At 44.0% G+C, this 16,338-nt stretch overlaps 1 protein-coding gene across 1 annotated transcript in view; it reads right to left on the reverse strand.

Annotated features, from left to right (window-relative positions):
- Positions 1-16,338, reverse strand: part of hlcs (holocarboxylase synthetase (biotin-(proprionyl-CoA-carboxylase (ATP-hydrolysing)) ligase)) — a 35,130-nt gene that overhangs the window by 7,556 nt on the left and 11,236 nt on the right. Inside the window, exon 6 of the mRNA XM_063013868.1 lies at positions 16,029-16,300. Within this exon, the coding sequence (XP_062869938.1) occupies positions 16,029-16,300 (272 nt within the window). The remainder of the gene's footprint in view (positions 1-16,028; positions 16,301-16,338) is intronic.

Here is a 16,338-nt window from a genome sequence, read left to right on the forward strand (position 1 = left end):
AATTCAGTGGGATAATTATCGGAACGATGTTTCTATCAGAGCTTCAGGAGGAGACGCATGACTGTACACACTCGGTTAATATCTATTAAAGAACAGCTCAAAGTGCACGTTCCAGTTAAAACAAACGCAGACAATTTCCCACCCCAGGATAAACATTAACCGTTTCATTCAGTGGAGGTGTGGAATTTCACTCTTTTACTGCTTACTGCACAAAGATGAGCTTTTTATACCATTTAATGCACACACACACTCACACATTAAATATATATATACACACCGATCAGGCATGACATTATGACCACTTTCCTAACTCACTGGTCTGCAGCTATGCAGCCCCATACACAACTAACTGTGATGCTCTGTGTATTCTGACACCTTTCTATCAGAACCAGCATTAATGTCTTCAGCAGTTTGAGCTACAGTAGCTCGTCACGTGCATCAATGAGCCTTGGCCGCCCATGATCCTGTCGCCGGTTTACCACTGTTCCTTCCTTGGAAAACTTTTGATAGATACTGACCACTGCAGACCGGGACACACCCCACAAGAGCTGCAGTTTTGGAGATGCTCTGACCCAGTCGTCTAGCCGTCACAATTTGGCCCTCGCTCAAACTCCTCAGATCCTCACGCTCGCCTATTTTTCCTACTTCTAACATAATATAATATATAATAATATAATATAATAATATATCCTCCCCCACTAACAGGTGCCGTGATGAAGAGATAATCAGTGTTATTCCTTTCACCTGTAAGTGGTCATAATGTTGTGCCTAGTCATTATATATATATGTATATATATTTGTATGTGTGAATGCACATCTTTAATCTATTATATCTATATAATATTATATCTATTTTACAGTATTTAAGTCATACACTTATTCATATTTATGTCATAAAGGTGCAATACCATATTTGTATGACAATATGTAATATATCACTAATTTACATTTTCGGCATTTAGCAGACGCTTTTATCCAAAGTGACTTACAATCTAAGCAATTGAGAGTTAAGGGCCTTGCTCAATACACTGACTGTATTATATTTTAATTTACTTTATTTGTAGTCAAATAATATGTACGCCACTTAATGCACGCTGCATTGTTTCTACTCTTTTTTTATTGTGGTAATATGTATCTCTACTTTATCTGTAATTATGTTAGGTGATATAAGTGATCTATCAATCAATCAATCAATCAATCAATCAATCTATCTATCTATCTATCTATTATTCTATAAAAAGAACTTGAAGAAGAAGTTTGCAGTAAATTATGAGGCTGGATTAGTGACATATGTTGTTCATTTTTAAGTAAAAAAGTAAACGCAGCCTCTTTGCAAAACAAGCCAACTTTTCTGCAGACTTAATTAGAATTTAGAATCACTTTTATCAACCATGTGTGCTGTGCAAACAAGGAATTTGTTTCCGGGCTACAGGGATTCCTACAGAGCTCACAGCTTGGGGTTACATATAACAATGGGGCAATCGACATAATTTGCTACTAACATTGAGTTTAAATACATAAAGAACAAAAAACAAAGACCAAAAGTAGCGCACAGCTTAGTATTGCGCAAAATCCAAGCAAAGTCTATTACTTATAAAGAACAAATAAAATAGATCACGTATTAAAAACACTGCGCCACCCATGAAAACAGGCACAATGTAAAAAAGTGTTGGTTTTTTTTGCATCCCCGAAGTGTTGAGGCCTTAAACTCGAGTCGCTGGGTTAAAACAAGTTGCGAATGCCTGGTATAAGAGTAACGTTTCAACCGAGTAAGCTTCTTCTCACAGATTCTCTTTTCTAACAGGCCGTGTGTTTTATGCGTTTGGTTCCAGGCTGGTCGGGGGTTACACGCTCAGGAATCTGGAGCGAATCTTGGTGCAATCTGTCATTTACAGAAAATAAATTTACACAAGAGATTAACCAGAGAGAAGCTCAATTTCCTCGGCCAAAGCCTGGGAGGCTGAGACACAACGCAGTAATTCAGGCTTTTCTGATGCAAAGAGACAGTGTTATAGAGAGAGAGACTTCAAACTGCACTCCCGTAATCCGCTAAATTCCCAGGCCAAACAGTCCCCGTGAACGGGAGGCTCAGCCGGCAACTTTATTAGAACAAATGATATCTTTATCTCCGTGGGATGTGAGGAACACTGGGAGTTTATAGACCCGCGCTGAGAAGCGGCTACATTGAAAGCGCCGTTGGCTCGGGAGTCCGAGAGCGTTGCGTGCAGCGCTCGCTTAATTCCACTTTTCCTCGCAGGCCTGTTTGAAAAGGCGTCGGAGCGCGTACAAAGGAAACAGTCTGCTTCACAGGAAAAATTGTGTTACCGGTTACAGTAAATTGACAGTTCGGTAAAAGTTATTTGAATAGCAAATGAGAACTTGACCGCATTCATGGGATTTTACTTCACAGCGCTATTACATTTATCCATAATCACAGACAAACAGGTATTTATGAGAAATGCAGATTTAAAAGCGGCCGAAACAGAAGGTCCAGGAAACCGAATGCTAATTTGTAGACTAAGGAATTTCTTCCCTCAAACTCAGGCTAATTGAACCGGACGCGCCGTAAGGGCCTGACAGCCAAGAAAACTTCCATCATTCGGGATCGTCGCGAGGAAAACGCAACGAAAACACGACGTGGGCGGCTTCATCATCATAATAATCACAAAAAAAAAAGAAGAAAGGAAGAAAGAAGGGAAAGAAAAAAGCTGGCACATGGCACACAATCGTGAATTCAGAAAAACCCATAGTATGGAATATTTAGGGAAACTACAAGTAGTAAAAATGGCTAAAATTAATTTTAAAGGTACTGTGGTGAAAAAAACAGTAAAATTCATCCGGATACTTTTGCTTATTTGTTAAAAGACACGGACCGAAATGAAGACAAAGAAAGACACGCAGAGACAAACTGGGATTTTTCCTGAACCCGGGAGCAGGGTGTACGGTGCAGACGGCAGGATCCTGACCCCGAGGCGGCGCGAGCCGGTTAGGCGCCGTGGCAGAGCCGCGCGGATAATTGAGAGCTCGCGCTGTTTAGCAGGAGCGCCAGAGAACCCCGAGTGCACGATCGTGACGAGCCCCGCTGCTTTACAAATCAAGTGGCGACGAGGGCGCACGAGAGGCACAGATGGTTCCCCGTGCTCCTTCAGCCGAGCAAAATGAACTTTTAATAAGAACATCAGCGGCTAACAGGGCGAGGAGAGCCAGGCGCGACCTCTCCAGCCTGCCGCGCCGGCGTACTTGTGCCAAGACTAAATTAAGTGCACCTAAGGGAGCGTATGATATAGCTGCGTGTGTGTGTGTGTGTGTGTGTGTGGCCAGCAATTCTCTTTGAATACGCAAATGTGTGGACAGCTCAGTATATTGTGCAAAGAACAACTATAATAATAATACTAATAATGAAATAAATAAATGAAAAAATAACACTCCAAAAAACATTGTCCTATATATACAGTACACTGATCAGCCATAACATTAAAACCACCTCCTTGTTTCTACACTCACTGTCCATTTCATCAGCTCCACTTACCATACAGAAGCACTTTGTAGTTATACAATTACTGACTGTAGTCCATCTGTTTCTCTGCATGCCTTGTTAGCCCCCTTTCATGCTGTTCTTCAATGGTCAGGACCCCCACAGGACCACCACAGAGCAGGTATTATTTAGGTGGTGGATCATTCTCAGCACTGCAGTGACACTGACAACGATGGTGGTGTGTTAGTGTGTGTTGTGCTGGTATGAGTGGACCAGACATAGCAGCGCTGATGGAGTTTTTAAACACCACACTGTCACTGCTGGACTGAGAATCGTCCACCAACCAAAAATGTCCAGCCAACAGCGCTCCATGGGCAGCGTCCTGTGACCACTGATGAAGGTCTAGAAGATGACCGACTCAAACAGCAGCAACAGATGAGCGATCGTCGCTGACTTTACATCTACAAGGTGGACCAACCAGGTAGGAGTGTCTAATAGAGTGGACAGTGAGTGGACACGGTATTTAAAAACTCCAGCAGTGCTCTAATCACAGATTCTTGTTTTTATTGCATTTTATAACATTTTACTTAAAAACATCAACCCCAATCAAGTATAGGGGCTGAAAATCTTTGCTAGACCACGAATTAGCATAGAGATGGCATCAAATTAATTTCTGCCACACAAATATGAGCTCAGGCTTAGACAGACAGAACAATGCTCTTACAGGCTCAGAGCGGCAGCGTCAATAAGAGCCGTGAGGCCGAGCGGGGGGTTCGCGCCGGGTACGACAGAAGGGTGTGAGGGGCTGAAGTGGCCGCTCTATAATAAGCCAGAGCTCAAGTCTGTAAGCTTTGCAGAACCCGGCCTAATGCATTCCTCTAAACGTAATCTCATTTTAAAAGCACATCCAGCGAGCGGCTCAGGGGTCGGCTGTGGCTGAGGAACCAAAAACGCATTAGAAAAATTCCTAATAACGGCGACAAAAGGGAGCGGCGAGATGGGAAAAAAGGCCCACAATTAGCAATTAGGTGCCAACAATGGACGAGCTGCATGGTGGTAACTGCAGGCTATCAAACGCTGCTATTCCAGCCGATCAGAACTGTTCGGAAGGAGATAAAAAGCACGGGTTTAATCCTTTATGGCTCAGTTGGACAGATTCTGGACTGGCCAGCCACAACACAGAAGAGAAACTGTATTTACGCTTCATTTACAGAAGTGTCTCAATAATCAGTAATGAAAAGAAAACTATTTAAATCCCATTTCATCAGCTTTATTTAAAGGTAATTTATCAAGAAGGATTTACGTATTTATTTATTTAGTTGTGTACTGCCGTGCTTACACCATGGTTATATTCACTGCAAGGAGGGTAGATAATGATCATGTCAGTCTATCATCCTTGTCGAGTGCTGTTCTTGTGTTGTTCTTTATATGTGCTCTTTTATACCAAAAGAAATTAAGGATTGATTCAATTGTTGCTTGGTTAAAGATTTTTCTCATGGTCTTTGATACTGTTAGAGACATGTTAGAGTCATTCATGTGGGTATTTAGTACATTCAGTCTTTAGAGGTAAGGAATTATACCCACCAAAGACAAAAAGTGTCTGAGGTGGTGAACCAGTGGATCATTGAGAAAGGCTCCTCGTTCAATTGCTCTTTTAATACAGATTGCCTTGTGAGACGGACATGGTTGCAATGAAATATTGTTGCCGAATGCTGTGCTTTTGGGTTAATTAGGCACATCAAATATCCGTATTAACTGCAAACGTTCAGGAGAAGTTCCATACTGAGTGACGTCACATTTGCGCACTTGCAGCCGGAATCAATGGACTTTCGTACACAGTCAGTATGAGTTTAATAGAAACAGGTCTCTATAAATAATAATACAAACAGTCTACAAATAGATAAAACTTAGCCCTGGAGTGTGTTCTGCAAAAATTACACCAGGAGCACGACAAGCAATGCTAAAGAAGGTGAAAAAGAGCCCAAAATATCTACAGATTACCCTGGTAATTTATGCACTGCAGGAAAACATAGAAGCGAATGTTGTTGCTGGAACGACACCACGGAGGAAAAAAATAACACCCCTCCAAAAACATCATAACGCTGCATACCTTACGTTTCTACAAGACCTCCTAGATGTTCCATAACACTTCTAGGGAAAGTGTTTCAGCTGCTAGTGAGACAAAATGGGAATGAATTACTAACAGAACTGCTTTAAAAGTGAGTTTTGTGTATCGTTATGACTTAGATAAAGATTTGAATGATTGTTGCTGAACATTATTTGAACAGTTATTGCTGAACGACAGCTATGGTTCTTGCAGCATTTTCCTGGACAAGTTCACTGCACCACCACCGTTCAGTATTCACTAAACTAAATGATATTAGATTCATGTAGGTCACCACACACAGAAAAACGTTTAAGAGAACTAAGAATAAGAGTTTGGAACGCCTCAGTATTAAACATCCGTCCAGCCCCCTGCCCCCACTGTTTGATGGACAGCTCTGAACCTCTTCTCTTTCTGTTAAACCGTAAATCCTCCAGAACTTTCAAAGTTCTTTTCAGGTTTCAAATCTATGTCTGGAGTCAGACTGGATCAGCAAAGTTTGACAGATACACCAAGAGGCCAGACGTTTGTGAAATCCCACTGTGAACAGTTCGGGTCTTCCTGCGTCACCCATGTCTAACAGGTGCATGAAATGAATTCCATGATTTCAGATGTAAGGTAACGGAGGTGAAGGTCCTTTCGAGATCCATAAAATAGACGAGGGTTTGATGAATTTGGTGCTGTGGAGTTCTGACGTCGACCTCGCTGCACAGCTTGGGGATGAATCGTAAAACTGATCGCAAGCCTGATCTGACAAACGCTCTGCTGACTAATTTGGCAGAAATTCCCAGTAATACAGCGGTACATTGAAACTCAACGTCTCTAAAACTCGACGCCACTCCCAGAACCAAATGACGTCGAGTTTGTGACACTGGAAGCATGCAGGTTTGTCCTGCAGGCCAGAGAATGAGCAGCAGGCCGACCCGTCTGAAAGCCCGATCTGTCCGGCTATTGTAGCATCGCTGATTACAACACGTCCATAACAATGAAACACAGGAGCTTAGAGAGGATCTCAGAATAGAGATACAAAGTGATCACTGCTGAGAGCTCATTGTGTGTGAGGGAGAATGTAGATCACAGGCCGTCCAGCCCCAGGGTCACTTATCCTTCCTTCAACTGGTGGGGTGATGGGGGCGAGTGAGAGAACACAGGGCCACCATCGGAGAGATCAGAGAGAGCGACATATGCAAAGAGAAAAGCAGGATTTGGGGCACTTAAAATGACTTTTAGTCTTTTACTAAAATGAATTTTCTTCCAGTGGTCCTTCATCCCACAGGTTCTATTTTGTAGACATTTGTAGACATTGAGAATTAATATGGAGTATTCGCCTCCCTTCTGATTTCATTATTGGTTTCCATATTACAGATCTCTAAAAAGGACAAATAATCGATCATGTTAATAATGTAGAAAAAAGTTGTGTGAACAATGTACTGCTCCCTAATCCTAATAAGTGGTTGTGCCACCCATTGCTGCAACTACTACATTGTAGGGCTTTCATGAACTGACAATTTAAGATCCTTAATTTTGCTTCTCTTTCAGTCATTTAGAGGTGAACTCGACATTCAGAGGTAGATTCATCTCAAAAACAGTAAACGGGGTCGAGTTCAGAGCTCTTCGCAAATGTCCTTACTTGGGGGGGGGCACATACTTTCAGCCTTAGAGTGTATTTGAGGGAGGTGGTAGCTCAATGGTTAAGATACTAGATTGGTAATTCGAAGGTTTCTGGTTCAATCCCCACCACTGCCAGGTTGCCGCTGTTGGACCCCTGAGCGAGAACCTTAACCCTCAACTGCTCAACCGCGCAAGTGGGGCGGGAAGGATGTGTGCTGGAGCCTATCCCAGCTTTTCAATGGGCGCAAGGCACACAGTAACACCCTGGACGGGGCGCCAGTCCACCGCAGGGCAGATACACACACACCCATTCACCCATAGGGCAATTCTGTGTCTCCTATTAACCTGACTGCATGTTTTTGGACTGTGAGAGGAAACCGGAGCTCCCGGAGGAAACCCACGCAGACACGGGGAGAACATGCAAACTCCACACAGAAAGGACCCGGACCAGACCGCCCCGCCTGGGGATCGAACCCAGGACCTTCTTGTTGTGAGGCGACAGTGCTACCCACCGAGCCACCGTGCCGCTCCGCTCAGACAGCAATCAGTTGTAAATGATGCAAATGTAAATGTATTTGTGCAGCTCATTTCGTAACAGGTAAATGATGCGAAAATCTGGAAAGTGGGAGCACACAGTCTGAGAATTAAAAGTGTATTGTCTAAAAATAATGGCTTTGGATGGAACCAGAATTACAGATTCCTTGGTAACATTTCCATTAGCTTTCCTGTGCGTGAAAAACTAAACTCGACCGACACACAGGTTTTCTCAATCAATCAATGCCTCAACAAACCAGAAAACCCAGAATCTCCTAACGTTCATCCTAACCGCAGCATATTTTTTAGGTAAAACCACAGAGCGACCACATCCAGGTTCTAGAAATTGCAAATCAAACAAAAAAGGACGTGTACCAGCAGATTCCTGGCATCGATACGCATCTTTAAAAGTGGATTTACTTCACTTAGCATAAGCATATTAGTATTGATCAGTGGCAGGCATAAACGTGATGATCGATAGGAGAGCCCTAATCTGTAAATGTGATTAATTGGAATAATCCTGTTTTCTGAAGACCAGCGCGCATTATCATTTTCAAACAGGGACTCGGGACTGATCAATCAGAATCGTTCAGCATTACTTGTGAACGTCCTTGTGGACGCTGCTCTACTGTTACATGGAGGTAAAGATCAGTGGCAGATCTGCTACCTTTTTATTACTGAAATTTACCTAAAAAGCCTCTCAAAAGGCAAAATGCTGGAAATTTTTTTCTTCCTATTTTATTTTTGCATTTTCTACCATTTTCTCTTGATTCAGTGTAGTCAATTTGTCTTCCGCTGCTGGGGGATCCCTGATTGCAGTCGATGTGGGTCTATTGCTTCTCACGCCTTTAGTGGAACCCTTTTTCACCCATGCATTCTGCACAGGCGCCTCTATCTGCTAATCAGGGTCCTTACACAGCGTTTGAAGACCCCACCCACATAATCCGGTCATCCCTCCCTGCAGGCTCTGCCAATTAGGCCTGCTAGATGGCACCCAGCCGACCGGTGGCAATGCCGAGTTTCAAACCGAGGAGTTCAGAATCTCGGTGCTGGTGTGCTAGTGGAAAATCCTTCTCAGAAAAGCGGCTGCTGTTAAAGCTGAAAAGATCACCTGAAGGTCCGACAAGCTTGTGGTCACGTGTCCAAATACTTTTGGCCATATAGTGCATGTGTAAATGCATATACGAAAGACTATAAGGTGGTACGCTAGCCCACTGGGGTCAAATCTCAGCTGTGCTATCAGCCGGCCAGGCTTTTTATCCAAAGCGACTTATAATTATGACTGAATTTAATTCAAGCAATTGAGGGTTAAGGGCCCAACAGTGGACTGCGATGAACTGGCGCCCCGTCCAGGGTGTTACTGTGTGCCTTGTGCCCATTGAAAAGCTGGGATAGGCTCCAGCACCCAACCCCCCCCGATTGGATAAGCGGTTAAGAAAGTGAGTGAGTGAGTAAACGTTTTTCTATTTTTTAAATGCTAAATAACATGAACTTCTTCTTCAAACTCAATTTAGGATCCAGAGTAATTGCACTGATACACCAATCCTTTCATTTCAGTTATTTTTGTGCTATTCCTGGTATAAAATCATGTTAAAATATTATACTTATTTTACTAGCAGACATCTAATTTAATCGAGCAATCAGCGGAACATGCAGATGCAGGTATGTTGTGTTTAATTAGATCTGCGAAAAAATCTATTTTTACACAACCCTACACAGCATTGTGTGTTTCTCCTTCTTCTCGCAGGCCGTCCCCGGTCTCTGCTTTACTTCTGATTCTGTTCGGCTAAGACAGAAACGTTCGGACCATCTGGCGCTGGGTGCAGGAATAAGAATATGAAATAAGGACTCGGAGCATCTGCTTACAATTTCACATAATTGGTCGTAGAGCCCGCGAGGTCAATTGGAGCACTTTGGCTTTATGTACAAACCTGCTGCTTTAGTAACTAAGATCCTTTTCCTCTTTTGCCTCCCTCCCACCTCAAACCCCCGGCTCGGTGTTTTTCACAGGAAACGGAGCCTAATTCCACGCTGTGTCCGTTTGGATTTCGGATTCGCTGTTAAAACAAGCGCTGATTGCAGCGGCGAGAGCCGACAGCGGCGCCTCAGTCTGAGCCGAGCACGTGTGGGTGGGTGCGGGAGTGCTTCTCGCATCTTGTCTGGTCGCGTCCACGAGTAAAGCGCACTCGGGCGGCAGTAACGTTCAGCGAATAATCAGTAATTCTATATGATAACCTGTTTAATCATGATGTTCAGGTACTGATCCGCTTACTGTCCCGCACACAAACCTCCACGGTTGGAGCTTAAAACCCAGTTGGACGGGTTTAAACTCTGATTTTCGTAGTGTTGTAAGATCATCACGTTCTATCTTTGCAGCAACAGTTTAGGGAAGGACCTTTCCTGTTCCAGCATGACTGTACCTCTTTGCGCAAAGCAAGATATACAAAGACATGAAGAAAAGCTCGGTTTAAAGAAACTCCAGTGACCTCAGCCACACTCAACAGCTCAGGAATGAACTGGAACATCAACTGAAGCTTTCCTGACCAGCATCAGAACCGAGCCATACAGATGTTTTTTTTGACTGAATGGGCACAAATTCCCACAGACATAATTCAAAGTCTTGAAGCCTTCTCAGCTGTTGTCATAGCTGAGACGATTACATAGTGGTCACTCTATTTTAATGTCATTTGTTATTGAAATGGGACGTCTGACAAGCTTGTGGTCAGGTGTCCAAATACTTTTGGCCATACAGTGAATATGTAAATGCATATATGAATGACACGGGTGGTACACTAGCCCACAACCGCTGAGATCTGGGTTCAAATCTCAGCTGTGCTGTCAGCCAACCAGGCAGCTACACAGGCATGATTGGTTATATCTGGGAGCTCTGTGATGGATTGGCACCCTGTCCAGGGTATTCCTGCCCTGCACCAAGTGTTTCCCAGTAAAACCAGACCCGCTGCAACCTTGACCAAGATAAATGAAATTAAATATGTATATGGCGCTCAGGTGGCACAGTCCACTACCGCTAGGTTCCAGGGTTCGGCTGGTGTTGGTGTTTGGTTAATTGTTAGAACGACAGAACCAAAGTGGCAGAAAGCGCCTGGCATGAGTGTCAGAGTATCAGATCTGTGTGTGACCATCCCCTTGTGCTTAAGCAATAAACACTGGACTGCCAGGAGCCAAATAAACTGGACCCAGTAGCTGTTGTGAGTCCTGACCTGCCATCCCCACCACAACTCATACAGGAAGATAATTTAAAAACCTGATATAAGTAATGAATCTTATCCCTGCTAGTCATTTTTTCCACTGTTGTCTGTTTAGAACAAAAATCCATTAACGCGGGTGTTAATTAGATGAAGCAGAAGCATAATTGAGCGTGCTAGCTGCCGGGCACGCCTTGCCCTGTGGTCCGAAGGGCCATTGGGATTCCAGCCCAGTTGTGACCTTGTGAGAACGCCGGGCCGCCTCTCCCGCCACCTATTATTAGTCTGTTTTGATCAAACAAAGCAGTAATACTCTGGCCAAACACGCCGCTCCCCCTCGGGCTCACTCTCTCACATTTACACATATACAGACCCCCCACAGCCCCCATCCTGAGTCACACAGCGTCCTCTTTTCAGTTCAGTTGTCAGTCAATATAAGTGTCTTCACCCAGAGCAGAGAGCTCGGCCAGCAGTACACCGCCACCGAAATCCAGCACTGCTTTATTACTCTGCCCAGTGTGACCCTCTTTATCCCCTATAGGAGCAGGAGAGACGGGGAGCGAGAGCTGGTAAAGCCCAGCTGGATGGACAGACCATTACTTTTCCTATTTTAGCTAATTAAAACTTTTAGTAATTACATTGTTGATTTCTAACCTAGTCCCAATGTTTGGTCGGTGAAAATATCAAAAATACAGCAATGAACGAAGGGTCACATTTAAATCAAACATTTACTAGGGTGAGAGGCCAACAGAACATCTTGGTGTGATTCAGCTAGTCCACTAGCGCTGTTGTTAGTTTTGGAGATCAGTTTTGCATATCACAGCAGCAGCGGCAGGAAGAGATCCTGTTCGACCTTCCCTCCCTAAAACACGTCCGGTTGTGTTTGTGTTGACGCCCGGCTAGGTCGAGATTCAAAGTCGCGAGTACCAACACTCCAAAGTGGTCTCCCGATCTTAGTGCGATTGAGGAGAGCAAGACTGACACACGCCCCCTCCGACACGTGTGCAGTACCCGAGTGCATCTTTTCACCAGCACGAGGCGAGTTCATATGCGGATCAGCTTTGTGCACAGAGAACCACAACCTGTCCATATTATTCCTCGACTCTGCACAGGCGCCATCAATCAGCCAGCAGAGGTCACTCAGTTCGCTCAGTTATGAGGAGTTATTATCCGGCTTATCCTACCCTATGAACAACAGCCAATCGTTGTTCATGCAGCTGCCCAGCCCAGCCAGACTATCCCAGTGATTAAACTGGAACTGGAACTTGTATGATAATAATTATCCACTTTTCAACCAGTTCAAAATCCCTGTTACACAACCAGTATTATACTGATACTAATAAAAATGACATGAATTTTATAAAACACCTTTCTAAACCTGTCATCACAACAAAATAAATGTAAAAATTTAAATTATGATGACTTTAAAAAGGCTGGACAAAGCGTCAATTCACGTTTCATTTATTTTCAAATAAGTTTAAACACCCTCTCCGGAACTTCAACTGTAGTGTTTGAGAGGGCTGTTCTTATAGATTTATTCAATTGTACTAATTTAATATATTAAAAAAATATCAATATATGGAAGAGTTGGAAGGAAAACAGCTTTTTTTTAACTACCTGTACAAATCCTGCTAATGCCACCACCAGACAGATAAACTAAACCGAGCGTGAAGCTCTAGATTCTATCGGCCAGATATGAAAATAGATCTGTAATTTCTCTAAAACAAACAGATTCCTGTGCGGCCGTCCATCAGCCGAGTGTCAAACCATCGCGCGACAGACCGACACTTAAAATAAACGTTTTAATTACAAGTTTGCAAAGCAGTAGCAAGAAAAGTAGGGACATGATGACTGATGAAAAGTTTTGATCATGGAGACATACAGAGCTAATTAAATTCCTTCGTTTGGCCGCTGCAGGAAGGCGATCTACGTGAGACCTACGTGAGACTTTTAAAGGAAGAATAATACTACTTAATCAGAGTAACAGTGGACATCTGGAAATTACTCTCATAATCAAGCCGGAGAGGGAAAAAAACGTAACTGTAGTCTCGCCCGGCGTTTTCTTCATAAGCCTACAACCCTAATGACAACACTGTCACTTCCAATCACTTCAGCTGCGCTCCAGAATCCATTTTTCAAACTTTATGACAGCTCTAATGGCTCCCACCTGCGTCTGTGATCCAGCCTGTTGACTGGCGAGTTTGCCGTGTTAAGGGGAGCCGCAGACAAAGAGCTCCATTAGGCGCAGCAGCCGGCCCTACTGCACTGAGCTCACTCATGCATTAAATTAGTTCCAGCTCGCATCTTAAATCGACCCTTTCTCACCCTTAAACGTGGCAAACTGAACAACTCCCACATCAGTGGTACAGCAGCCGGCGGCAGGAGCGCCACCAGTGTGGGTTCTAGTGCCGTGCCGGGTGTATACGTATGAGAATGTAAGGTGCCGGGTTACAACGGGTGCTGTAGACGCCGCACAACCATGACTGGCGATGTAAACACGCCTATAAAATACAGCAATATTAGCTTCAACAGGTGGCTTAGTGGTCTATTATGTAAGCCCACCATTATCGACTGGCTGGGCATCTACACAGACATGATTGGCAATTCCTGGGGGGGTGGACTGGTGCCCTGTCCAGGGTATTTTAGCCTTGTGCCCAGTCTGTACTGGTAAAACCTGGCCTGACGGAGACATGGTCAGGACACAGCGGTTAATAAAATTGGTTGGCAAAGCCCTTTGATGGGTTGGTGCCTTGTGCAGGGTATTACAGCCTTGTGCCCAGTGTTTACTGGTAAAACCGGGCGTAACACAGCCATGCTCAGGACGCAGCAGTTAATAAAATTGGTTGCCAAAGCCCTGTGATGCACTGGCACCCTGTCCATGGTGAAACCGGGCCTGATGCTGCCATGGTCAGGACACAGAAGCTAATAATATTGGTTGCCAAAGTCTTATGATGGGTTGGCACCCTGTCCAGGGTATTACAGCCTTGAGCCCAGTGCTTACTGGTTGAACTGACCCTGCCGCAGCTCTGACCAGAATAAACTGATCGCTAAATTGAAATGCTTGGGTGGATCAGCAGTAAATTGCACTAACCCACCTCTGGGATCCATGGTTCGAATTTTCAGTGGTGCTATTGACCCGCTGGGTGTCGACACACAGACACGATTGTCTATGTCTGAGGTGGGGTGATAATCAAGGCTCCATCATAGATTGTCGTTCTGTACTGCTGCATTGCCAGGGACCCACGATGACCCTGATCAGGATAAAGCAGCGTAAAACATGAAAATATGATTTTTAAACAAAAAGTTAATGCTGTTGGTTAAAAAAAAAAGATAAAATTCATAGACAGAAGATCTACTAATCACTTGGAGCATTTAAATCATTAATAGGGAAACTATTATGCATCAGTACAAAGTCTCAGTTTTGAGATACCGGCTTCATTTCTGTTCTCTGATTGGCTGATTCATTTACTGCCACCTTGAGTGAACTAAATGTCTCGGTTTCTCCATTGCTGCCATGTTCACGCCATCATTTTTTCCTATTTATTAATTCATTTATTCACTCATTTCTAACGGCTTCATCCTGCTCGAGGTTGGGCTGGACCTGGCGCCCTCCTGAAGAACAGGAAGCCAAGCAGGGAAACACCCCGGGCAGGGTGCCAGTCCATGGCGGGGGCGACACACACTTTCCAAAGCAGCCGGAGAGAATCAGAACCCGTGCGTCACCCACGTTAAAAACGGTGTCGCCCCGTTAGCGTAATTTTCAGCACTGACTGGAGCTTAACGACTCGTTCACACGACACGTCATGTTTAATAATCACACACTCAGTCTGGGCTGGAGAAACCATGTTAATTGATGACAGATTAATTAACAAACCAGGGGGTAACGGTTGCTTGGTGATTCAGATACTGGACTAGTGATCAGAAGGTCGCTGGTTCAAACCCAATCACTGCCGAGTAGGTGCTGTTGAGCCCCCGAGCGAGGGCCTTAATCTTCAATTACTCACACTGTATTCAGTCTCAATTATAAGTCGAGTCTGTTAAATGGCATCAGATAGATAGATATACACACTGATAGACAGACAGATAGACAGACAGACAGATAGACAGACAGATGGGTAGACAGACAGACAGATAGACTGATAGATAGACAAATAAATAGACAGATAGACAGATATATAGATAGACAAACTGATAGATAGACAGATAGATAGATAGGTAGACAGACAGGCTGACTGATAGATAGACAGACAGATAGACAGATAGACTGACAGACCAATAAACAAATAAATAGATAGATAGATAGATAGATAGATAGATAGATAGATAGATAGATAGATAGATAGATAGATAGATAGATAGATAGATAGATAGACAGGCAGAAAGATAGATAGACTGACAGACCAATAAACAAATAGATAGATAGATAGATAGATAGATAGATAGATAGATAGATAGATAGATAGACAAACCAACAGATAGACCGACAGATAGATAGACATATAGCTAGATAGATAGACAGACAAATAGACAGACAAATAGACAGACAGACAGATAGATAGACAGACAGATAGGCAGACAGATAGCTAGACAGACAGATAGCTAGATAGAGGGATGGATAGATAGACAGATAGACAGACAGGCAGACAGACAGATATATAGATAGACAGACAGACATATATATAGACAGACAGACAGATAGATAGATAAACAGATGGATACAGACCAACAGATAGACAGAGACAGATAAATGGATAGACAGACCACCAGATAGACAGACAGACATATATATAGAAAGATAAATACTGTAGATAGACAGATAGACAGACAGTCAAATATACATTATTGACCTCCAGTAGTTGAAGAAGAAAATTATGAACCAGATTTAATTAACACCAACAAAACTTGTGTGATTTCTTACATAAACTGGTCATGTCGCCGCATCTCTGCTGGGCTGAGAACTGGAATCTAACGAGCCCATTCCAAAACACAAAATATCTTATTTATACGGCATTCTGGGTAAGATCCAAGTACTGGACTGCATTGACTGCATTGAGTCGAATCCTACTGAAAGCGCTTGATCAGAGTTTCGTCTACGTACCCCTCCAGCAGGTCCATGGTGGTCGGGGTGACGTCGGCGTACAGCAGCGTGTGCCCCAGCCGCTGGCTCCGCAGGTGTTGCCCGTACGTCTCCATGCTGAAGTGCTCAGAGAGGACCTGCGGGGCCTCGGTGTGCAGCGCTATCTCTCCCTCGCCCAGCTCGCCCGGCTTCTCTCGACCCCACGCCACTCTCAGACTGGTCCTGGAGGAACGCAGCACGCCTCTGCTATCCATGTGTTCCTGCAGCCAGCGCACGAACGCGTCCTTCAGGTTCTGTCAGGGACACATCAGACCCAACGTTTAACGCTTTG

This window comes from Trichomycterus rosablanca, chromosome 18 (assembly GCF_030014385.1).
Source record: "Trichomycterus rosablanca isolate fTriRos1 chromosome 18, fTriRos1.hap1, whole genome shotgun sequence".
NCBI classification, from domain to species: Eukaryota; Metazoa; Chordata; class Actinopteri; order Siluriformes; family Trichomycteridae; genus Trichomycterus; species Trichomycterus rosablanca.